Raw genomic sequence first — 27,500 nt, 5'->3', positions numbered from 1 at the left:
TAGACATTATACACCACACCCTGTAATATGACTAGAGATTATACACCACACACTGTAATATGACTAGAGATTATACACCACACCCTGTAATATGACTAGAGATTATACACCACACACTGTAATATGACTAGAGATTATACACCACACACTGTAATATGATTAGAGATTATACACCACACCCTGTAATATGACTAGAGATTATACACCACACCCTGTAATATGACTAGAGATTATACACCACACACTGTAATATGACTAGAGATTATACACCACACACTGTAATATGACTAGAGATTATACACCACACACTGTAATATGACTAGAGATTATACACCACACCCTGTAATATGACTAGAGATTATACACCACACCCTGTAATATGACTAGAGATTATACACCACACCCTGTAATATGACTAGAGATTATACACCACACCCTGTAATATGACTAGAGATTATACACCACACCCTGTAATATGACTAGAGATTATACACCACACACTGTAATATGACTAGAGATTATACACCACACACTGTAATATGACTAGAGATTATACACCACACCCTGTAATATGACTAGAGAATATACACCACACACTGTAATATGACTAGAGATTATACACCACACCCTATAATATGACTAGAGATTATACACCACACACTGTAATATGACTAGAGATTATACACCACACCCTGTAATATGACTAGAGATTATACACCAAACACTACACTGTAATATGACTAGAGATTATACACCACACACTGTAATATGACTAGAGATTATACACCACACACTGTAATATGACTAGAGATTATACACCACACACTGTACTATGACTAGAGATTATACACCACACACTGTAATATGACTAGAGATTATACACCACACACTGTAATATGACTAGAGATTATACACCACACCCTGTAATATGACTAGAGATTATACACCACACACTGTAATATGACTAGAGATTATACACCACACACTGTAATATGACTAGAGATTATACACCACACACTGTAATATGACTAGAGATTATACACCACACCCTGTAATATGACTAGAGATTATACACCACACACTGTAATATGACTAGAGATTATACACCACACACTGTAATATGACTAGAGATTATACACCACACCCTGTAATATGACTAGAGATTATACACCACACACTGTAATATGACTAGAGATTATACACCACACACTGTAATATGACTAGAGATTATACACCACACACTGTAATATGACTAGAGATTATACACCACACACTGTAATATGACTAGAGATTATACACCACACCCTGTAATATGACTAGAGATTATACACCACACACTGTAATATGACTAGAGATTATACACCACACCCTGTAATATGACTAGAGATTATACACCACACACTGTAATATGACTAGAGATTATACACCACACACTGTAATATGACTAGAGATTATACACCACACCCTGTAATATGACTAGAGATTATACACCACACACTGTAATATGACTAGAGATTATACACCACACACTGTAATATGACTAGAGATTATACACCACACACTGTAATATGACTAGAGATTATACACCACACCCTGTAATATGACTAGAGATTATACACCACACACTGTAATATGACTAGAGATTATACACCACACACTGTAATATGACTAGAGATTATACACCACACACTGTAATATGACTAGAGATTATACACCACACCCTGTAATATGACTAGAGATTATACACCACACACTGTAATATGACTAGAGATTATACACCACACCCTGTAATATGACTAGAGATTATACACCAAACACTACACTGTAATATGACTAGAGATTATACACCACACACTGTAATATGACTAGAGATTATACACCACACACTGTAATATGACTAGAGATTATACACCACACACTGTACTATGACTAGAGATTATACACCACACACTGTAATATGACTAGAGATTATACACCACACACTGTAATATGACTAGAGATTATACACCACACCCTGTAATATGACTAGAGATTATACACCACACACTGTAATATGACTAGAGATTATACACCACACACTGTAATATGACTAGAGATTATACACCACACACTGTAATATGACTAGAGATTATACACCACACCCTGTAATATGACTAGAGATTATACACCACACCCTGTAATATGACTAGAGATTATACACCACACACTGTAATATGACTAGAGATTATACACCACACCCTGTAATATGACTAGAGATTATACACCACACACTGTAATATGACTAGAGATTATACACCACACACTGTAATATGACTAGAGATTATACACCACACACTGTAATATGACTAGAGATTATACACCACACACTGTAATATGACTAGAGATTATACACCACACCCTGTAATATGACTAGAGATTATACACCACACACTGTAATATGACTAGAGATTATACACCACACCCTGTAATATGACTAGAGATTATACACCACACACTGTAATATGACTAGAGATTATACACCACACACTGTAATATGACTAGAGATTATACACCACACCCTGTAATATGACTAGAGATTATACACCACACACTGTAATATGACTAGAGATTATACACCACACACTGTAATATGACTAGAGATTATACACCACACACTGTAATATGACTAGAGATTATACACCACACCCTGTAATATGACTAGAGATTATACACCACACACTGTAATATGACTAGAGATTATACACCACACACTGTAATATGACTAGAGATTATACACCACACACTGTAATATGACTAGAGATTATACACCACACCCTGTAATATGACTAGAGATTATACACCACACACTGTAATATGACTAGAGATTATACACCACACACTGTAATATGACTAGAGATTATACACCACACACTGTAATATGACTAGAGATTATACACCACACCCTGTAATATGACTAGAGATTATACACCACACACTGTAATATGACTAGAGATTATACACCACACACTGTAATATGACTAGAGATTATACACCACACACTGTAATATGACTAGAGATTATACACCACACCCTGTAATATGACTAGAGATTATACACCACACACTGTAATATGACTAGAGATTATACACCACACACTGTAATATGACTAGAGATTATACACCACACCCTGTAATATGACTAGAGATTATACACCACACCCTGTAATATGACTAGAGATTATACACCACACACTGTAATATGACTAGAGATTATACACCAAACACTTGGGGTTTATCTGTCTGTCTGATCCCCCCCCAAGTGTTTGGTGTATAATCTCTAGTCATATTACAGGGTGTGGTGTATAATCTCTAGTCATATTACAGTGTGTGGTGGATGCTTACAGTGATGTAATGTGTTGAAATGATGCTATGTGTGTGTGTGTGTGTGTGTGTGTGTGTGTGTGTGTGTGTGTGTGTGTGTCTAACCCATCATTAGGGCACCAGGGTTTTAGCAGCGTCATATGATAAATCAGCTCTGTTCTGGCGGCTGGATGACTCTGTTCCCAAGGTAACCAAGCGACCAGTCTGATACACACAGTTACACACACACACACACACACACACACACACACAGTTACACACACACACACACACAGTTACACACACATATATATTGTGGCGCTGGATAGGGTCTGTTCAGGGTGTCTGTGTAATGAAGACAGAGCAGTGTAGTGTAATCTGTACCAATGACAAGATCCCTTTTACTCCCAGGTGTTGGTTGACTTAATAACGATAGGAACGTTTGTTATGAAACTGTTTCCAGAGTATTTGCAATGTTTTGAAGCAAAAGGATGATTAAAAGATTGTGGATGGAGAACAGGGTTAATAGTACATTTTTATATGACCTATGTTTAGAGAGATTGGAGAGATAGTGATGAGTGTAAAAATATAAATACTCTTGTTTAGAATGATGACCCAGCTGAGGAAAACGTTGTGTGTGTGTGTTGTGTGTGTCTGTGTGTGTGTCTGTGTGTGTGTGTGTGTGTGTGTCTGTGTGTCTGTGTGTGGTGTGTGTTGTGTGTGTTGTGTGTGGTGTGTGTGGTGTGTGTGTGTGTGTGTGGCTACTCCACAGATCACTCTGACCGGCCACTCGCGTAAAGTGACAGCAGCCAAGTTTAAATGCAGCCTGCGGCAGGTGGTGACAGGAAGTGCAGACAGAACCGTGAAGATCTGGGATCTCCACCGCGCTGCTTGTAAGTTATTGACTGACCTTACTCTAACCCTGACCCCTGACCCCTGACCCTACAGTGACCCCTGGCCGTAATCCTTCAGAGAAATGGACAAATAGGTTATATCGCTCTCCCCCCAGGTATCCAGACCATTGAGGTTCTATCTCTCTCCCCAACCCTCCCCCCCAGGTATCCAGACCATTGAGGTTCTATCTTACTGCAGTGATGTGGTGTGTTCTGACCACGTCATCATCAGTGGACACTATGACAGGAAGATACGCTTCTGGGACAGCAGGTAGGAACACTCCCATATAGCTGTAACCCTAACCATATATACTGACCAGTAGCATTACAGCGCTACTCTGTACTGACCAGTAGCATTACAGCGCTACTCTGTACTGACCAGTAGCATTACAGCGCTACTCTACTGACCAGTAGCATTACAGCGCTACTAGCAATACAGCGCTACTCTACTGACCAGTAGCATTACAGCGCTACTCTACTGACCAGTAGCATTACAGCGCTACTAGCAATACAGCGCTACTCTACTGACCAGTAGCATTACAGCGCTACTCTACTGACCAGTAGCATTACAGCGCTACTCTACTGACCAGTAGCATTACAGCGCTACTCTACTGACCAGTAGCATTACAGCGCTACTAGCAATACAGCGCTACTCTACTGACCAGTAGCATTACAGCGCTACTCTGTACTGACCAGTAGCATTACAGCGCTACTCTGTACTGACCAGTAGCATTACAGTGCTACTCTGTACTGACCAGTAGCATTACAGCGCTACTCTACTGACCAGTAGCATTACAGCGCTACTCTGTACTGACCAGTAGCATTACAGCGCTACTCTACTGACCAGTAGCATTACAGTGCTACTCTGTACTGACCAGTAGCATTACAGCGCTACTCTACTGACCAGTAGCATTACAGCGCTACTAGCAATACAGCGCTACTCTACTGACCAGTAGCATTACAGCGCTACTCTGTACTGACCAGTAGCAATACAGCGCTACTCTACTGACCAGTAGCATTACAGCGCTACTCTGTACTGACCAGTAGCATTACAGCGCTACTCTGTACTGACCAGTAGCATTACAGCGCTACTCTGTACTGACCAGTAGCATTACAGCGCTACTCTACTGACCAGTAGCATTACAGCGCTACTCTGTACTGACCAGTAGCATTACAGTGCTACTCTGTACTGACCAGTAGCATTACAGCGCTACTCTACTGACCAGTAGCATTACAGCGCTACTAGCAATACAGCGCTACTCTACTGACCAGTAGCATTACAGCGCTACTCTGTACTGACCAGTAGCATTACAGCGCTACTCTGTACTGACCAGTAGCATTACAGCGCTACTCTGTACTGACCAGTAGCATTACAGTGCTACTCTGTACTGACCAGTAGCATTACAGCGCTACTCTACTGACCAGTAGCATTACAGCGCTACTCTGTACTGACCAGTAGCATTACAGCGCTACTCTGTACTGACCAGTAGCATTACAGCGCTACTCTACTGACCAGTAGCATTACAGCGCTACTCTGTACTGACCAGTAGCATTACAGTGCTACTCTGTACTGACCAGTAGCATTACAGCGCTACTCTACTGACCAGTAGCATTACAGCGCTACTAGCAATACAGAGCTACTCTACTGACCAGTAGCATTACAGCGCTACTAGCAATACAGCGCTACTCTACTGACCAGTAGCATTACAGCGCTACTCTACTGACCAGTAGCATTACAGCGCTACTCTACTGACCAGTAGCATTACAGCGCTACTCTACTGACCAGTAGCATTACAGCGCTACTAGCAATACAGCGCTACTCTACTGACCAGTAGCATTACAGCGCTACTAGCAATACAGCGCTACTCTACTGACCAGTAGCATTACAGCGCTACTCTGTACTGACCAGTAGCATTACAGCGCTACTCTGTACTGACCAGTAGCATTACAGCGCTACTCTGTACTGACCAGTAGCATTACAGCGCTACTCTGTACTGACCAGTAGCATTACAGCGCTACTCTGTACTGACCAGTAGCATTACAGCGCTACTCTGTACTGACCAGTAGCATTACAGCGCTACTCTGGACTGACCAGTAGCATTACAGCGCTACTCTGTACTGACCAGTAGCATTACAGTGCTACTCTGTACTGACCAGTAGCATTACAGCGCTACTAGCAATACAGCGCTACTCTACTGACCAGTAGCATTACAGCGCTACTCTACTGACCAGTAGCATTACAGCGCTACTCTACTGACCAGTAGCATTACAGCGCTACTAGCAATACAGCGCTACTCTACTGACCAGTAGCATTACAGCGCTACTCTACTGACCAGTAGCATTACAGCGCTACTAGCAATACAGCGCTACTCTACTGACCAGTAGCATTACAGCGCTACTAGCAATACAGCGCTACTCTACTGACCAGTAGCATTACAGCGCTACTCTGTACTGACCAGTAGCATTACAGTGCTACTCTGTACTGACCAGTAGCATTACAGCGCTACTCTACTGACCAGTAGCATTACAGCGCTACTCTACTGACCAGTAGCATTACAGCGCTACTCTGTACTGACCAGTAGCATTACAGTGCTACTCTGTACTGACCAGTAGCATTACAGCGCTACTCTACTGACCAGTAGCATTACAGTGCTACTCTGTACTGACCAGTAGCATTACAGTGCTACTCTGTACTGACCAGTAGCATTACAGTGCTACTCTACTGACCAGTAGCATTACAGTGCTACTCTGTACTGACCAGTAGCATTACAGCGCTACTCTACTGACCAGTAGCATTACAGCGCTACTCTGGACTCTGCCAGTATGTTATTTTTTATCTTGCACTAAGTTGTCTGTGACTGTTGAGTCTTTGAGGTCTGAAGCGTCTAGCTCTTAAAGACTGAACCTGTCTGCTTTCATTCTGAGATGGCTCAGTGAAATCGGAATAATGACCTCAGAATTTGCCAGAAGAGATCTACCTCAATGTCTGTTTCTCCCCTAACCCCTAACCCTGACTACATGTCTGTCTCTCCCCTAACCCCTAACCCTGACTACATGTCTGTCTCTCCCCTAACCCCTAACCCTGACTACATGTCTGTCTCTCCCCTAACCCCTAACCCTGACTACATGTCTGTCTCTCCCCTAACCCCTAACCCTGACTACATGTCTGTCTCTCCCCTAACCCCTAACCCTGACTACATGTCTGTCTCTCCCCTAACCCCTAACCCTGACTACATGTCTGTCTCTCCCCTAACCCCTAACCCTGACTACATGTCTGTCTCTCCCCTAACCCCTAACCCTGACTACATGTCTGTCTCTCCCCTAACCCCTAACCCTGACTACATGTCTGTCTCTCCCCTAACCCCTAACCCTGACTACATGTCTGTCTCTCCCCTAACCCCTAACCCTGACTACATGTCTGTCTCTCCCCTAACCCCTAACCCTGACTACATGTCTGTCTCTCCCCTAACCCCTAACCCTGACTACATGTCTGTCTCTCCCCTCACCCCTAACCCTGACTACATGTCTGTCTCTCCCCTAACCCTGACTACATGTCTGTCTCTCCCCTAACCCCTAACCCCTAACCCTGACTACATGTCTGTTTCTCCCCTAACCCTGACTACATGTCTGTCTCTCCCCTAACCCCTAACCCTGACTACATGTCTGTCTCTCCCCTAACCCCTAACCCTGACTACATGTCTGTCTCTCCCCTAACCCCTAACCCTGACTACATGTCTGTCTCTCCCCTAACCCCTAACCCTGACTACTTGTCTGTCTCTCCCCTAACCCCTAACCCTGACTACATGTCTGTCTCTCCCCTAACCCCTAACCCTGACTACATGTCTGTCTCTCCCCTAACCCCTAACCCTGACTACATGTCTGTCTCTCCCCTAACCCCTAACCCTGACTACATGTCTGTCTCTCCCCTAACCCCTAACCCTGACTACATGTCTGTCTCTCCCCTAACCCCTAACCCCTAACCCTGACTACATGTCTGTCTCTCCCCTAACCCCTAACCCTGACTACATGTCTGTCTCTCCCCTAACCCTGACTACATGTCTGTCTCTCCCCTAACCCCTAACCCCTAACCCTGACTACATGTCTGTTTCTCCCCTAACCCCTAACCCTGACTACATGTCTGTCTCTCCCCTAACCCCTAACCCTGACTACATGTCTGTCTCTCCCCTAACCCCTAACCCTGACTACATGTCTGTCTCTCCCCTAACCCCTAACCCTGACTACATGTCTGTCTCTCCCCTAACCCCTAACCCTGACTACATGTCTGTCTCTCCCCTAACCCCTAACCCTGACTACATGTCTGTCTCTCCCCTAACCCCTAACCCTGACTACATGTCTGTCTCTCCCCTCACCCCTAACCCTGACTACATGTCTGTCTCTCCCCTAACCCCTAACCCTGACTACATGTCTGTCTCTCCCCTAACCCCTAACCCTGACTACATGTCTGTCTCTCCCCTAACCCCTAACCCTGACTACATGTCTGTCTCTCCCCTAACCCCTAACCCTGACTACATGTCTGTCTCTCCCCTAACCCTGACTACATGTCTGTCTCTCCCCTAACCCCTAACCCCTAACCCTGACTACATGTCTGTTTCTCCCCTAACCCTGACTACATGTCTGTCTCTCCCCTAACCCCTAACCCTGACTACATGTCTGTCTCTCCCCTAACCCCTAACCCTGACTACATGTCTGTCTCTCCCCTAACCCCTAACCCTGACTACATGTCTGTCTCTCCTCTAACCCCTAACCCTGACTACATGTCTGTCTCTCCCCTAACCCCTAACCCTGACTACATGTCTGTTTCTCTCCCCTAACCCCTAACCCTGACTACATGTCTGTCTCTCCCCTAACCCCTAACCCTGACTACATGTCTGTCTCTCCCCTAACCCCTAACCCTGACTACATGTCTGTTTCTCTCCCCTAACCCCTAACCCTGACTACATGTCTGTCTCTCCCCTAACCCCTAACCCTGACTACATGTCTGTCTCTCCCCTAACCCCTAACCCTGACTACATGTCTGTCTCTCCCCTAACCCTGACTACATGTCTGTCTCTCCCCTAACCCCTAACCCTGACTACATGTCTGTCTCTCCCCTAACCCCTAACCCTGACTACATGTCTGTCTCTCCCCTAACCCTGACTACATGTCTGTCTCTCCCCTAACCCCTAACCCTGACTACATGTCTGTCTCTCCCCTCACCCCTAACCCTGACTACATGTCTGTCTCTCCCCTAACCCCTAACCCTGACTACATGTCTGTCTCTCCCCTCACCCCTAACCCTGACTACATGTCTGTCTCTCCCCTAACCCCTAACCCTGACTACATGTCTGTCTCTCCCCTAACCCCTAACCCTGACTACATGTCTGTCTCTCCCCTAACCCCTAACCCTGACTACATGTCTGTCTCTCCCCTAACCCCTAACCCTGACTACATGTCTGTCTCTCCCCTAACCCCTAACCCTGACTACATGTCTGTCTCTCCCCTAACCCCTAACCCTGACTACATGTCTGTCTCTCCCCTCACCCCTAACCCTGACTACATGTCTGTCTCTCCCCTCACCCCTAACCCTGACTACATGTCTGTCTCTCCCCTAACCCCTAACCCTGACTACATGTCTGTCTCTCCCCTAACCCCTAACCCTGACTACATGTCTGTCTCTCCCCTAACCCCTAACCCTGACTACATGTCTGTCTCTCCCCTAACCCTGACTACATGTCTGTCTCTCCCCTAACCCCTAACCCTGACTACATGTCTGTCTCTCCCCTAACCCTGACTACATGTCTGTCTCTCCCCTAACCCCTAACCCTGACTACATGTCTGTCTCTCCCCTAACCCCTAACCCTGACTACATGTCTGTCTCTCCCCTAACCCTGACTACATGTCTGTCTCTCCCCTAACCCCTAACCCTGACTACATGTCTGTCTCTCCCCTAACCCCTAACCCTGACTACATGTCTGTCTCTCCTCTAACCCCTAACCCTGACTACATGTCTGTCTCTCCCCTAACCCCTAACCCTGACTACATGTCTGTCTCTCCTCTAACCATGACTACATGTCTGTCTCTCCCCTAACCCCTAACCCTGACTACATGTCTGTCTCTCCCCTAACCCTGACTACATGTCTGTCTCTCCCCTAACCCCTAACCCTGACTACATGTCTGTCTCTCCCCTAACCCCTAACCCTGACTACATGTCTGTCTCTCCCCTAACCCTGACTACATGTCTGTCTCTCCCCTAACCCCTAACCCTGACTACATGTCTGTCTCTCCCCTAACCCCTAACCCTGACTACATGTCTGTCTCTCCCCTAACCCTGACTACATGTCTGTCTCTCCCCTAACCCCTAACCCTGACTACATGTCTGTCTCTCCCCTAACCCTGACTACATGTCTGTCTCTCCCCTAACCCTGACTACATGTCTGTCTCTCCCCTAACCCTGACTACATGTCTGTCTCTCCCCTAACCCTGACTACATGTCTGTCTCTCCCCTAACCCCTAACCCTGACTACATGTCTGTCTCTCCCCTAACCCCTAACCCTGACTACATGTCTGTCTCTCCCCTAACCTCTAACCCTGACTACATGTCTGTCTCTCCCCTAACCCCTAACCCTGACTACATGTCTGTCTCTCCCCTAACCCCTAACCCTGACTACATGTCTGTCTCTCCCCTAACCCCTAACCCTGACTACATGTCTGTCTCTCCCCTAACCCCTAACCCTGACTACATGTCTGTCTCTCCCCTAACCCCTAACCCCTAACCCTGACTACATGTCTGTCTCTCCCCTAACCCCTAACCCTGACTACATGTCTGTCTCTCCCCTAACCCCTAACCCTGACTACATGTCTGTCTCTCCCCTAACCCCTAACCCTGACTACATGTCTGTCTCTCCCCTAACCCTGACTACATGTCTGTCTCTCCCCTAACCCCTAACCCTGACTACATGTCTGTCTCTCCCCTAACCCCTAACCCTGACTACATGTCTGTCTCTCCTCTAACCCCTAACCCTGACTACATGTCTGTCTCTCCCCTCACCCCTAACCCTGACTACATGTCTGTCTCTCCCCTAACCCCTAACCCTGACTACATGTCTGTCTCTCCCCTAACCCCTAACCCTGACTACATGTCTGTCTCTCCCCTAACCCCTAACCCTGACTACATGTCTGTCTCTCCCCTAACCTCTAACCCCTAACCCTGACTACATGTCTGTCTCTCCTCTAACCCCTAACCCTGACTACATGTCTGTCTCTCCCCTAACCCCTAACCCTGACTACATGTCTGTCTCTCCCCTAACCCCTAACCCTGACTACATGTCTGTCTCTCCCCTAACCCCTAACCCTGACTACATGTCTGTCTCTCCCCTAACCCCTAACCCTGACTACATGTCTGTCTCTCCCCTAACCCCTAACCCTGACTACATGTCTGTCTCTCCTCTAACCCCTAACCCTGACTACATGTCTGTCTCTCCCCTAACCCCTAACCCTGACTACATGTCTGTCTCTCCCCTAACCCCTAACCCCTAACCCTGACTACATGTCTGTCTCTCCCCTAACCCCTAACCCCTAACCCCTAACCCTGACTACATGTCTGTCTCTCCCCTAACCCCTAACCCTGACTACATGTCTGTCTCTCCCCTAACCCCTAACCCTGACTACATGTCTGTCTCTCCCCTAACCCCTAACCCCTAACCCTGACTACATGTCTGTCTCTCCCCTAACCCCTAACCCTGACTACATGTCTGTCTCTCCTCTAACCCCTAACCCTGACTACATGTCTGTCTCTCCCCTAACCCCTAACCCTGACTACATGTCTGTTTCTCTCCCCTAACCCCTAACCCCTAACCCTGACTACATGTCTGTCTCTCCCCTAACCCTGACTACATGTCTGTCTCTCCCCTAACCCCTAACCCTGACTACATGTCTGTCTCTCCCCTAACCCCTAACCCTGACTACATGTCTGTCTCTCCCCTAACCCTGACTACATGTCTGTCTCTCCCCTAACCCCTAACCCTGACTACATGTCTGTCTCTCCCCTCACCCCTAACCCTGACTACATGTCTGTCTCTCCCCTAACCCCTAACCCTGACTACATGTCTGTCTCTCCCCTAACCCCTAACCCTGACTACATGTCTGTCTCTCCCCTAACCCCTAACACTGACTACATGTCTGTCTCTCCCCTAACCCCTAACCCTGACTACATGTCTGTCTCTCCCCTAACCCCTAACCCTGACTACATGTCTGTCTCTCCCCTAACCCCTAACCCTGACTACATGTCTGTCTCTCCCCTCACCCCTAACCCTGACTACATGTCTGTCTCTCCCCTCACCCCTAACCCTGACTACATGTCTGTCTCTCCCCTAACCCCTAACCCTGACTACATGTCTGTCTCTCCCCTAACCCCTAACCCTGACTACATGTCTGTCTCTCCCCTAACCCTGACTACATGTCTGTCTCTCCCCTAACCCCTAACCCTGACTACATGTCTGTCTCTCCCCTAACCCTGACTACATGTCTGTCTCTCCCCTAACCCCTAACCCTGACTACATGTCTGTCTCTCCCCTAACCCTGACTACATGTCTGTCTCTCCCCTAACCCCTAACCCTGACTACATGTCTGTCTCTCCCCTAACCCCTAACCCTGACTACATGTCTGTCTCTCCTCTAACCATGACTACATGTCTGTCTCTCCCCTAACCCCTAACCCTGACTACATGTCTGTCTCTCCCCTAACCCCTAACCCTGACTACATGTCTGTCTCTCCCCTAACCCCTAACCCTGACTACATGTCTGTCTCTCCCCTAACCCTGACTACATGTCTGTCTCTCCCCTAACCCCTAACCCTGACTACATGTCTGTCTCTCCCCTAACCCTGACTACATGTCTGTCTCTCCCCTAACCCTGACTACATGTCTGTCTCTCCCCTAACCCTGACTACATGTCTGTCTCTCCCCTAACCCTGACTACATGTCTGTCTCTCCCCTAACCCCTAACCCTGACTACATGTCTGTCTCTCCCCTAACCCCTAACCCTGACTACATGTCTGTCTCTCCCCTAACCTCTAACCCTGACTACATGTCTGTCTCTCCCCTAACCCCTAACCCTGACTACATGTCTGTCTCTCCCCTAACCCCTAACCCTGACTACATGTCTGTCTCTCCCCTAACCCCTAACCCTGACTACATGTCTGTCTCTCCCCTAACCCCTAACCCTGACTACATGTCTGTCTCTCCCCTAACCCCTAACCCCTAACCCTGACTACATGTCTGTCTCTCCCCTAACCCCTAACCCTGACTACATGTCTGTCTCTCCCCTAACCCCTAACCCTGACTACATGTCTGTCTCTCCCCTAACCCCTAACCCTGACTACATGTCTGTCTCTCCCCTAACCCTGACTACATGTCTGTCTCTCCCCTAACCCCTAACCCTGACTACATGTCTGTCTCTCCCCTAACCCCTAACCCTGACTACATGTCTGTCTCTCCTCTAACCCCTAACCCTGACTACATGTCTGTCTCTCCCCTCACCCCTAACCCTGACTACATGTCTGTCTCTCCCCTAACCCCTAACCCTGACTACATGTCTGTCTCTCCCCTAACCCCTAACCCTGACTACATGTCTGTCTCTCCCCTAACCCCTAACCCTGACTACATGTCTGTCTCTCCCCTAACCTCTAACCCCTAACCCTGACTACATGTCTGTCTCTCCTCTAACCCCTAACCCTGACTACATGTCTGTCTCTCCCCTAACCCCTAACCCTGACTACATGTCTGTCTCTCCCCTAACCCCTAACCCTGACTACATGTCTGTCTCTCCCCTAACCCCTAACCCTGACTACATGTCTGTCTCTCCCCTAACCCCTAACCCTGACTACATGTCTGTCTCTCCCCTAACCCCTAACCCTGACTACATGTCTGTCTCTCCCCTAACCCCTAACCCTGACTACATGTCTGTCTCTCCCCTAACCCCTAACCCTGACTACATGTCTGTCTCTCCCCTAACCCCTAACCCTGACTACATGTCTGTCTCTCCTCTAACCCCTAACCCTGACTACATGTCTGTCTCTCCCCTAACCCCTAACCCCTAACCCTGACTACATGTCTGTCTCTCCCCTAACCCCTAACCCCTAACCCTGACTACATGTCTGTCTCTCCCCTAACCCCTAACCCCTAACCCCTAACCCTGACTACATGTCTGTCTCTCCCCTAACCCCTAACCCTGACTACATGTCTGTCTCTCCCCTAACCCCTAACCCTGACTACATGTCTGTCTCTCCCCTAACCCCTAACCCCTAACCCTGACTACATGTCTGTCTCTCCCCTAACCCCTAACCCCTAACCCTGACTACATGTCTGTCTCTCCCCTAACCCCTAACCCCTAACCCTGACTACATGTCTGTCTCTCCCCTAACCCCTAACCCTGACTACATGTCTGTCTCTCCTCTAACCCCTAACCCTGACTACATGTCTGTCTCTCCTCTAACCCCTAACCCTGACTACATGTCTGTCTCTCCCCTAACCCTGACTACATGTCTGTTTCTCCCCTAACCCTGACTACATGTCTGTCTCTCCCCTAACCCCTAACCCTGACTACATGTCTGTCTCTCCCCTAACCCCTAACCCTGACTACATGTCTGTCTCTCCTCTAACCCCTAACCCTGACTACATGTCTGTCTCTCCCCTAACCCCTAACCCTGACTACATGTCTGTCTCTCCCCTAACCCCTAACCCCTAACCCTGACTACATGTCTGTCTCTCCCCTAACCCCTAACCCTGACTACATGTCTGTCTCTCCCCTAACCCCTAACCCTGACTACATGTCTGTCTCTCCCCTAACCCCTAACCCTGACTACATGTCTGTCTCTCCCCTAACCCCTAACCCTGACTACATGTCTGTCTCTCCCCTAACCCCTAACCCTGACTACATGTCTGTCTCTCCCCTAACCCCTAACCCTGACTACATGTCTGTCTCTCCCCTAACCCCTAACCCTGACTACATGTCTGTCTCTCCCCTAACCCTGACTACATGTCTGTCTCTCCCCTAACCCCTAACCCCTAACCCTGACTACATGTCTGTCTCTCCCCTAACCCCTAACCCCTAACCCTGACTACATGTCTGTCTCTCCTCTAACCCCTAACCCTGACTACATGTCTGTCTCTCCCCTAACCCCTAACCCTGACTACATGTCTGTCTCTCCTCTAACCCCTAACCCTGACTACATGTCTGTCTCTCCCCTAACCCCTAACCCTGACTACATGTCTGTCTCTCCCCTAACCCCTAACCCCTAACCCTGACTACATGTCTGTCTCTCCTCTAACCCCTAACCCTGACTACATGTCTGTCTCTCCCCTAACCCCTAACCCTGACTACATGTCTGTTTCTCTCCTAACCTTTCACCCCTAACCCTGACAGACAGTGTCACCAGCAAAGCACCCCCACACCATAACGCCTCCTCTTCCATGCTTTACGGTGGGAACTACACATGCAGAGATCATCCGTTCACCCACACCGCGTCTCACAAAGACACAGTGGTTGGAACCAAAAATCTCAAATTTGGACTCCAGACCAAAGGACACATTTCCACCGGTCTAATGTCCATTGCTCGTGTTTCTTGCACCAAGCAGGTCTCTTCTTCTTATTGGTGTCATTTAGTAGTGGTTTCTTTGCAGCAATTCGACAATGAAGGCCTGATTCACACAGTCCCCTCTGAACAGTTGATGTTGAGATGTGTCTGTGACTTGAACTTTGTGAAGCATTTATTTGGGCTGCAATTTCTGAGGCCGTTAACTGTAAAAATCATCTATCCTCGGTTGCAACACTCACTACCGAGTTCCAAACTGCCTCTGGAAGCAACGTCAGCACAATAAGATCACCAATGCCAAGCGTTGGCTGGAGTGGTGTGAAGCTCGCCGCAATTTGACTTTTTGGAGCAGTGGAAATGCGTTCTCTGGAGTGATGAGTCACGCTTCACCATCTGGCAGTCCGACGGACGAATCTGGGTTTGGCGGATGCCAAGAGAACGCTACCTGCCCGAATGCATAGTGCCAACTGTAAAGTTTGGTGGAGGAGGAATGAGGCTGTTTTTCATGGTTCGAGCTAGGCCCCTTAGTTCCAGTGAAGGGAAATCTTAATGCTACAGCATACAATGAAATTCTAGACGATTCTGTGCTTCCAACTTTGTGGCAACAGTTTGGGGAAGGCCCTTTCCTGTTTCAGCATGACAATGCCCGCATGCACAAAGCGAGGTCCATATAGAAATGGTTTGTCGAGATCGATGTGGAAGAACTTGACTGGCCTGCACAGAGCCCTGACCTCAACCCCATCGAACACCTTTGGGATGAATTGGAATGCCGACTGCGAGCCAGGCCTAATCGCCCAACCTCACTAATGCTCTTGTGGCTGAATGGAAGCAAGTCCCCGCAGCAATGTTCCAACATCTATTGAAAAGCCTTCCCAGAAGAGTGGAGGCTGTTATAGCAGCAAAGGGAGTACCGACTCCATATTAATGCCATTGATTCTGGAATGAGATGTTCGACGAGCAGGTGTCCACATACCTTTGGTCATGTAGTGTATAGGGTCAGGGTTAGTTAATGGTAGCTATAGGGTTAGGGTTAGCTAACGTTAGATATAGAGTTTGCTAACGTTAGATATAGGGTTTGCTAACGTTAGATATAGGGTTAGCTAACGTTAGATATAGGGTTAGCTAACGTTAGATATAGGGTTAGCTAACGTTAGATATAGGGTTAGCTAACGTTAGATATAGGGTTAGCTAACGGTAGCTATAGGGTTAGGGTTAGCTAACGTTAGATATAGGGTTAGCTAACGGTATATATAGGGTTAGCTAACGGTAGCTATAGGGTTAGCTAACAGTAGCTATAGGGTTAGCTAACTGTAGCTATAGGGTTAGGGTTAGCTAACGTTAGATATAGGGTTAGATATAGGGTTAGGGTTAGATATAGGGTTAGGGTTAGATATAGGGTTAGCTAACGGTAGATATAGCCTCTTCTGTTTGGTATCAGCTGGGCTAACTGACGTTCTGTTAACACCTTCACAGTAATGTGGTTAATTGATACCCCAGCCAGTTATATTTATTAATCCGTCCTGATATAGTTGTAATGGCATTGTCCAAACTAATTAGCATTACATGTGTTATGTTTTGAGCTATTATTATGGTCATTATGTTCAGTGTCTTACTTTTTCAACAGTACAGTAGATCAGCTTGTATAGCTGACAGATGACGTGATCACCACAGAACATACTGGCAATATGATCCTGTTCAGCTCTCCTCTCTCTGATCTACCATTTAGTACATTATATCTACTTGCTTCTCTCTACATTACCACGGACATTATATTGTCTCTACATTACTATGTGCATATTCTCTATTCCCTGCTGTGTTCTTCTGTGTGTTGGAGATGATGGTGGTGGTTGTTAGCTCTAAGCAGCAGAAGAGCCCCCCTCTCTCTCTGTCTCTGTCTCTCCCTCTCTCTCCCTCTCTCTCTCTCTGTCTCTCTCTCTCTCTCTCTCTCTCTCTCTCTCTCTCTCTCTCTCTCTCTCTCTCTCTCTCTCTCTTTCTCTCTCTCTCTCTCTCTCTCTCTCTCTCTCTCTCTCTCTCTCTCTTCCTCTCTCTCTCTCTCTCTCTCTCTCTCTCTGACATCTCTCCTTCACTCCCCTGCTAGCCCTCAACTGCAGCCTCTCATGTTCCGCTGTCGCTTAGCAACAGTCAACCCACATAATAGTCTCTCTCAACATCCCCCCCGACCCCCTTCTGTTTTGGGGTTGTCCCTGATATGACATTGGGGAAATTTGCTGCGCAACAATATTTGGTGTTTTAATTCTATATTATTTAGTTTCAGCATGTAGATAGTGAATCACTACAGCCCAACAGACCTGCAGGGTATAACCCTAACCTTACACCCCAATAACAGACCTGCAGGGTATAACCCTAACCTTACACCCTAATAACAGACCTGCAGGGTATAACCCTAACCTTACACCCTAATAACAGACCTGCGGGGTATAACCCTAACCTTCCACCCTAATAACAGACCTGCAGGGTATAACCCTAACCTTACACCCTAATAACAGACCTGCAGGGTATAACCCTAACCTTACACCCTAATAACAGACCTGCGGGGTATAACCCTAACCTTACACCCTAATAACAGACCTGCGGGGTATAACCCTAACCTTACACCCTAATAACAGACCTGCAGGGTATAACCCTAACCTTACACCCTAATAACAGACCTGCAGGGTATAACCCTAACCTTACACCCTAATAACAGACCTGCAGGGTATAACCCTAACCTTACACCCTAATAACAGACCTGCAGGGTATAACCCTAACCTTACACCCTAATAACAGACCTGCAGGGTATAACCCTAACCTTACACCCTAATAACAGACCTGCAGGGTATAACCCTAACCTTACACCCTAATAACAGACCTGCAGGGTATAACCCTAACCTTACACCCTAATAACAGACCTGCAGGGTATAACCCTTACACCCTAATAACAGACCTGCAGGGTATAACCCTAACCTTCCACCCTAATAACAGACCTGCAGGGTATAACCCTAACCTTACACCCTAATAACAGACCTGCAGGGTATAACCCTAACCTTACACCCTAATAACAGACCTGCAGGGTATAACCCTAACCTTACACCCTAATAACAGACCTGCAGGGTATAACCCTAACCTTACACCCTAATAACAGACCTGCAGGGTATAACCCTAACCTTACGCCCTAATAACAGACCTGCAGGGTATAACCCTAACCTTACACCCTAATAACAGACCTGCAGGGTATAACCCTAACCTTACACCCTAATAACCCTATAAACGACATTTTTTTTATTATTTTTTATTTAACCTTTATTTAACCAGGAAGGGCTCATTGAGATTTAAAATCTCTTTTTCAAGAGCGTCCTGGCCAAGATAGGCAGCACCAAGTCATTACAAAAAATTACAGACAGACAACATGAAAAACTACAAGTAATCTAGTAAAAACCATTCATGAATTCACAAGAGTATAACAATATCAAAAACAGCAAATTAAAGACATTGACAGGTCAGGGAATCAGCCTCAAAATCCTTCATCAGAGATTTAAAAACACCAATCGGGACAAGTTCTTCCAGTTTAAAATTATTTTGTAAGGTGTTCCAAGACATGCAGGGGGATTTCTGTTTCTCCCTCAGTAGAACCTGCTACTCTTTAATAATTCAAACATTTAATAACTCTGTATGTAGTTTACAGGTCTATGATGTTGATAAATCTTTTCACTATTGTATTACAGTTAGCGACCTGCTACGGTACAACTCTACTAGACCATGTTGAGCTGTGACTCACTGCCTCTCTCCCCTCTCTCCCCTCTCTCCCCTCTCTCCCCTCCCTCCCTTCCCCTCCCCCCAGGGCTGCCAGCTGTACCCAGGAGGTTCCTCTCCAGGGGAAGGTAACGTCTCTGGACATCTCTACTGACCACCGCCAGCTCCTCAGCTGCTCCAGAGACGAGAGTCTGCAGGTGGTCGACCTCCGCATGACCAACTCCAGGGTCTGCTTCAGGTAGCCAGACCGGCGCAGCGTGGCGCTGTAATACTCTGTGTTGATCCTAGCCCAGTGGGCCGGCAGGTGGCGATATTGATCTGGTATTGATGGTTCCATCTTACCGTCCAAACGCATCGTATGCAGCTGGCAATATACTGGTGTCCCCCCGTGGACCAGTTCGTACCTAAAACATGATTCATTCAGGCTGCAAAGGCGTCAATTTCCTCCTTAACTAGATTTAATGGCGAGAAGGTGGAAAATAACTGGGAAAATATGCGTACTTTATTTACGAAACACCATTTTCCAACACCATGCTAAAGTGGCTAATACAACTTCCTAATGTTACGCCCTGCGTTCAGCCAGGGGTAAACTGGCTGACTGCTGCATCCTGATTGGCTGAAAGCAATACGCAACATCCGGGACTAGCGTTCCTAGGTATTAGCCACTTTAGCATGGTGTTGGAAAATGGTGTTTCGTAAAGAAAGTACGCACATTTTACCAGTTATTTTCCACCTTCTCGCCATTAAATCTAGTTAAGGAAGAAATCGACGCCTTTGCAGCCTGAATGGATAATGTTTTAGGTACGAACCGGTCCACGGGGGACACCAGTGTATTGCCAGCTGCATACAATGCGTTTGGACGGTAAGATGGAAACGACTCAATATCGCCATCTGCCGGCCTTTGGCCTATGTTGGTCCCTTCCTTTCAGGATCCATTTGCTCTCCTCCACTATAGAGCTAACCCTGGTCTGTCCCTGACGTGGCGCTCCTCCACTATAGAGCTAACCCTGGTCTGTCCCTGACGTGGCTCTCCTCCACTATAGAGCTAACCCTGGTCTGTCCCCTGACGTGGCTCTCCTCCACTATAGAGCTAACCCTGGTCTGTCCCTGACGTGGCGCTCCTCCACTATAGCGCTAACCCTGGTCTGTCCCTGACGTGGCGCTCCTCCACTATAGAGCTAACCCTGGTCTGTCCCTGACGTGGCTCTCCTCCACTATAGAGCTAACCCTGGTCTGTCCCTGACGTGGCTCTCCTCCACTATAGAGCTAACCCTGGTCTGTCCCTGACGTGGCGCTCCTCCACTATAGAGCTAACCCTGGTCTGTCCCTGACGTGGCTCTCCTCCACTATAGAGCTAACCCTGGTCTGTCCCTGACGTGGTGCTCCTCCACTATAGAGCTAACCCTGGTCTGTCCCTGACGTGGCGCTCCTCCACTATAGAGCTAACCCTGGTCTGTCCCTGACGTGGCGCTCCTCCACTATAGAGCTAACCCTGGTCTGTCCCTGACGTGGCTCTCCTCCACTATAGAGCTAACCCTGGTCTGTCCCTGACGTGGCTCTCCTCCACTATAGAGCTAACCCTGGTCTGTCCCTGACGTGGCTCTCCTCCACTATAGAGCTAACCCTGGTCTGTCCCTGACGTGGCTCTCCTCCACTATAGAGCTAACCCTGGTCTGTCCCTGACGTGGCTCTCCTCCACTATAGAGCTAACCCTGGTCTGTCCCTGACGTGGCTCTCCTCCACTATAGAGCTAACCCTGGTCTGTCCCTGACGTGGCGCTCCTCCACTATAGAGCTAACCCTGGTCTGTCCCTGACGTGGCGCTCCTCCACTATAGAGCTAACCCTGGTCTGTCCCTGACGTGGCTCTCCTCCACTATAGAGCTAACCCTGTGTGTTAATGTGTCTGATAATTGTCCTTTGTCTCTCATTTCAGAGCTGAGGGCTTCAAATGTGGCTGTGACAGCACCAAGGCTATATTTAGGTGAGCATTTACACTAACTCTATATATACAATGTTAATGATTGTGTAGGATGGTACAGGGGCCTGGGCTACAATACAGTCTGTAGGATGGTACAGGGGCCTGGGGTTCAACACAGTCTGTAGGATGGTACAGGGGCCTGGGCTTCAACACAGTCTGTAGGATGGTACAGGGGCCTGGGGTTCAACACAGTCTGTAGGATGGTACAGGGGCCTGGGGTTCAACACAGTCTGTAGGATGGTACAGGGGCCTGGGCTTCAACACAGTCTGTAGGATGGTACAGGGGCCTGGGCTACAACACAGTCTGTAGGATGGTACAGGGGCCTGGGATTCAACACAGTCTGTAGGATGGTACAGGGGCCTGGGATTCAACACAGTCTGTAGGATGGTACAGGGGCCTGGGATTCAACACAGTCTGTAGGATGGTACAGGGGCCTGGGGTTCAACACAGTCTGTAGGATGGTACAGGGGCCTGGGCTACAACACAGTCTGTAGGATGGTACAGGGGCCTGGGCTACAACACAGTCTGTAGGATGGTACAGGGGCCTGGGATTCAACACAGTCTGTAGGATGGTACAGGGGCCTGGGGTTCAACACAGTCTGTAGGATGGTACAGGGGCCTGGGGTTCAACACAGTCTGTAGGATGGTACAGGGGTATAATACTGCTTAATGAATGTGTATGAGGGTTAGGGAGGGCACAGGACCCCGGGGTATAAGACAGTCTACAACATGCTTCATTTGCCAGCTGAGGTTTTATAATGTCCTAGGGGAGTGTAACAGTCACTCCTTATTTCATTGTCTCTCTCCAAGGTCAGCTGGCTACAGATATCAATAGCACCATGCCAGACCAACGTGTCAGAGCAGAGTTTGGTCCAACCAACCCAGCCTCCTTATCTAGAGACTGATAGATATAAATAATGCATCCAAATATTCATGTGATTCTAACGGCCATACCTGATAGATCCACATATTTTAATAACACACAGAAGCCATAGTGTGTATATATTTGAGTAAGTAGCACATTATTTGCTGGCTGCCTCCTCACCCATGAAGTGACTTGTATTCTGTTGAAGCTGGCTGCCTCCTCACCCATGAAGTGACTTGTATTCTGTTGAAGCTGGCTGCCTCCTCACCCATGAAATGACTTGTATTCTGTTGAAGCTGGCTGCCTCCTCACCCATGAAATGACTTGTATTCTGTTGAAGCTGGCTGCCTCCTCACCCATGAAATGACTTGTATTCTGTTGAAGCTGACTGCCTCCTCACCCATGAACTGATTTGTATTATGTTGAAGCTGGCTGCCTCCTCACACATGAAATGACTTGTATTCTGTTGAAGCTGGCTGCCTCCACACCCATGAAATGACTTGTATTTTGTTGAAGCTGGCTGCCTCCTCACCCATGAAGTGACTTGTATTCTGTTGAAGCTGGCTGCCTCCTCACCCATGAAGTGACTTGTATTCTGTTGAAGCTGGCTGCCTCCTCACCCATGAAGTGACTTGTATTCTGTTGAAGCTGGCTGCCTCCTCACCCATGAAATTACTTGTATTCTGTTGAAGCTGGCTGCCTCCTCACCCATGAAATGACTTGTATTCTGTTGAAGCTGGCTGCCTCCTCACCCATGAAATGACTTGTATTCTGTTGAAGCTGACTGCCTCCTCACCCATGAACTGATTTGTATTATGTTGAAGCTGGCTGCCTCCTCACACATGAAATGACTTGTATTCTGTTGAAGCTGGCTGCCTCCTCACCCATGAAATGACTTGTATTTTGTTGAAGCTGGCTGCCTCCTCACCCATGAAGTGACTTGTATTCTGTTGAAGCTGGCTGCCTCCTCACCCATGAAGTGACTTGTATTCTGTTGAAGCTGGCTGCCTCCTCACCCATGAAATGACTTGTATTCTGTTGAAGCTGGCTGCCTCCTCACCCATGAAGTGACTTGTATTCTGTTGAAGCTGGCTGCCTCCTCACCCATGAGGTGACTTGTATTCTGTTGAAGCTGGCTGCCTCCTCACCCATGAGGTGACTTGTATTCTGTTGAAGCTGGCTGCCTCCTCACCCATGAAGTGACTTGTATTCTGTTGAAGCTGAACTAGAGAAAGAAGTAGAAACCTGCTTGGCTCCATATCCAGTCCTCTTTCCTCCCTAATCACTTCCAATGGGACTCTACTCTGCCTGTCTGTTAGCTAACCACGACTGTAGTCTGCACACTGTCGCTGACTTAGCAAAAGTGGACTGCATGACTTTAACCGGCACATTCTCTGTGTGTAATATTAGTGTGTAATATTAGTGTGTAATAGTAGTGAGTAATAGTAGTGTGTAATATTAGTGAGTAATATTAGTGAGTAATATTAGTGAGTAATAGTAGTGAGTAATAGTAGTGAGTAATAGTAGTGTGTAATATTAGTGTGTAATAGTAGTGTGTAATATTAGTGAGTAATAGTAGTGAGTAATAGTAGTGAGTAATATTAGTGTGTAATATTAGTGTGTAATAGTAGTGTGTAATATTAGTGAGTAATAGTAGTGAGTAATATTAGTGTGTAATATTAGTGTGTAATATTAGTGAGTAATATTAGTGAGTAATATTAGTGTGTAATATTAGTGTGTAATAGTAGTGTGTAATAGTAGTGAGTAATATTAGTGTGTAATAGTAGTGTGTAATATTAGTGTGTAATATTAGTGTGTAATATTAGTGTGTAATAGTAGTGAGTAATATTAGTGAGTAATATTAGTGTGTAATATTAGTGTGTAATAGTAGTGTGTAATATTAGTGAGTAATAGTAGTGAGTAATATTAGTGTAATAGTAGTGTGTAATATTAGTGTGTAATAGTAGTGTGTAATATTAGTGTGTAATAGTAGTGTGTAATATTAGTGTGTAATAGTAGTGTGTAATATTAGTGAGTAATAGTAGTGAGTAATATTAGTGTGTAATATTAGTGTGTAATAGTAGTGTGTAATATTAGTGAGTAATATTAGTGAGTAATATTAGTGTGTAATAGTAGTGTGTAATAGTAGTGTGTAATATTAGTGAGTAATATTAGTGAGTAATATTAGTGTGTAATATTAGTGTGTAATATTAGTGTGTAATAGTAGTGAGTAATAGTAGTGAGTAATAGTAGTGAGTAATATTAGTGTGTAATATTAGTGAGTAATATTAGTGAGTAATAGTAGTGAGTAATATTAGTGTGTAATAGTAGTGAGTAATATCAGTGAGTAATAGTAGTGAGTAATAGTAGTGAGTAATATTAGTGTGTAATATTAGTGAGTAATAGTAGTGAGTAACAGTAGTGAGTAATAGTAGTGAGTAATAGTAGTGAGTAATATTAGTGTGTAATAGTAGTGAGTAATAGTAGTGAGTAATAGTAGTGAGTAATATTAGTGAGTAATATTAGTGAGTAATATTAGTGAGTAATAGTAGTGAGTAATAGTAGTGTGTAATATTAGTGAGTAATAGTAGTGAGTAATATTAGTGCGTAATAGTAGTGAGTAATAGTAGTGAGCAATATTAGTGAGTAATAGTAGTGAGTAATATTAGTGTGTAATATTAGTGTGTAATAGTAGTGAGTAACAGTAGTGAGTAATATTAGTGAGTAATAGTAGTGAGTAATAGTAGTGAGTAATAGTAGTGAGTAATAGTAGTGTGTAATAGTAGTGAGTAATATTAGTGAGTAATATTAGTGAGTAATAGTAGTGAGTAATAGTAGTGAGTAATAGTAGTGTGTAATATTAGTGAGTAATAGTAGTGAGTAATATTAGTGAGTAATAGTAGTGTGTAATAGTAGTGAGTAATATTAGTGTGTAATATTAGTGAGTAATATTAGTGAGTAATATTAGTGAGTAATATTAGTGAGTAATAGTAGTGAGTAATAGTAGTGAGTAATATTAGTGAGTAATAGTAGTGAGTAATAGTAGTGTGTAATATTAGTGAGTAATAGTAGTGAGTAATAGTAGTGAGTAATATTAGTGAGTAATAGTAGTGAGTAATAGTAGTGTGTAATATTAGTGTGTAATAGTAGTGTGTAATATTAGTGTGTAATAGTAGTGTGTAATATTAGTGAGTAATAGTAGTGAGTAATAGCAGTGAGTAATATTAGTGTGTAATATTAGTGAGTAATAGTAGTGAGTAATATTAGTGAGTAATATTAGTGAGTAATAGTAGTGAGTAATATTAGTGTGTAATATTAGTGAGTAATAGTAGTGAGTAATATTAGTGAGTAATAGTAGTGAGTAATATTAGTGTGTAATATTAGTGTGTAATATTAGTGAGTAATAGTAGTGTGTAATATTAGTGTGTAATATTAGTGTGTAATATTAGTGAGTAATAGTAGTGAGTAATATTAGTGAGTAATATTAGTGAGTAATAGTAGTGAGTACTATTAGTGAGTAATAGTAGTGAGTAATAGTAGTGAGTAATATTAGTGTGTAATATTAGTGAGTAATAGTAGTGAGTAATATTAGTGAGTAATAGTAGTGTGTAATATTAGTGTGTAATATTAGTGAGTAATAGTAGTGAGTAATATTAGTGAGTAATATTAGTGAGTAATAGTAGTGAGTAATAGTAGTGTGTAATAGTAGTGTGTAATATTAGTGAGTAATAGTAGTGAGTAATATTAGTGAGTAATAGTAGTGAGTAATATTAGTGAGAGCGTACTGGATGAGGAATTTATAGATGTATGACAGAAGTCAAACATCTCACAACACTAGACTAGTTGGTTTTAGAAGAGTGATGTGAATTAATGTATATTGCATCTGTGTGACCAGACTGGCTGTTGACTTGAATGTTTTGAGCCGCTAGATATTCAGTTATAAAGGTCAAAGGAAATAGAAGAGAGCGTTAGGGCTGTGAGCAACCTTCAGCTGACATATCCGCCTCCTTCCGTTACCTCACACATGTCAAACTCATTCCACGGAGGGCCGGGTGTCTGCAGGTTTTCGCTCCACCCTTGTACTTGATTTATGAATTAAGGTCACTAATTAGTAAGGAACTCCCCTCACCTGGTTGTCCAGGTCTTAATTGAAAGGAAAAACCAACAACCAGCAGACACTCGGCCCTCCATGGAATGAGCTTGACCCCCTGCTCTACATGTTCCTCTCTCTCCCCTGTAAAGGCCACATGTGATGTTGGATCTGAGAGAGACAGAGAAATAGAAAGAGAGAGGGAGAGAGATAAAGAGAGAGAGAGAGGGAGAGGGCGAGTTTTTTTCTTTTTCTTTTGATGCGTGCTGATTTACTAACCGGTTTCCGCTGAATGCATTTTTACTGTTGCCATGACAACAGATGGACGGACCAGAATGCTTTGTGGTGTGGTGTTGTTGAGGGCCAGGCAGGAGTCAGGACATGGTACTCTAGTAATGTAGTGTAGTGGCCAGATATCAGCCTAGTATTGTATGGTATTGATATATCAGCCTTTAACTAACTAATTGTTCCTTATCTATCTATATACAGTGAGGGGAAAAAGTATTTGATCCCCTGCTGATTTTGTACGTTTGCCCACTGACAAAGAAATGATCAGTCTATAATTTTAATGGTAGGTTTATTTGAACAGTGAGAGACAGAATAACAACACAAAAATCCAGAAAAACTCATGACAAAAAAGTTATCAATTGATTTGCATTTTAATGAGGGAAATAAGTATTTGACCCCCTCTCAATCAGAAAGATTTCTGGCTCCCAGGTGTCTTTTATACAGGTAACGAGCTGAGATTAGGAGCACACTCTTAAAGGGAGTGCTCCTAATCTCAGTTTGTTACCTGTATAAAAGACACCTGTCCACAGAAGCAATCAATCAATCAGATTCCAAACTCTCCACCATGGCCAAGACCAAAGAGCTCTCCAAGGATGTCAGGGACAAGATTGTAGACCTACACAAGGCTGGAATGGGCTACAAGACCATCGCCAAGCAGCTTGGTGAGAAGGTGACAACAGTTGGTGCGATTATTCGCAAATGGAAGA

The 27,500-nt window shown here is 45.5% G+C and overlaps 1 protein-coding gene across 4 annotated transcripts in view; it reads left to right on the top strand.

The window, feature by feature from the left end:
- Positions 1-27,500, top strand: part of LOC311115175 (protein Atg16l2-like) — a 97,494-nt gene that overhangs the window by 48,617 nt on the left and 21,377 nt on the right. For 3 of the 4 annotated variants that reach the window (XM_084190379.1, XM_084190378.1, XM_084190380.1), the window contains 5 exons: positions 3,475-3,546; positions 4,111-4,231; positions 4,397-4,502; positions 19,659-19,808; positions 21,505-21,552. In XM_084190379.1, the coding sequence (XP_084046505.1) occupies positions 3,475-3,546; positions 4,111-4,231; positions 4,397-4,502; positions 19,659-19,808; positions 21,505-21,552 (497 nt within the window). The remainder of the gene's footprint in view (positions 1-3,474; positions 3,547-4,110; positions 4,232-4,396; positions 4,503-19,658; positions 19,809-21,504; positions 21,553-27,500) is intronic. The other variant, XM_084190381.1, reaches the window with a different exon arrangement.

Source organism: Coregonus lavaretus (assembly GCF_964263955.1).
Source record: "Coregonus lavaretus genome assembly, contig: HAP1_SCAFFOLD_268, whole genome shotgun sequence".
In the NCBI taxonomy this organism is placed as follows: domain Eukaryota; kingdom Metazoa; phylum Chordata; class Actinopteri; order Salmoniformes; family Salmonidae; genus Coregonus; species Coregonus lavaretus.
Note: the sequence above shows the minus strand (reverse complement) of the source record. Positions and strands in the feature narration are given on the sequence as shown.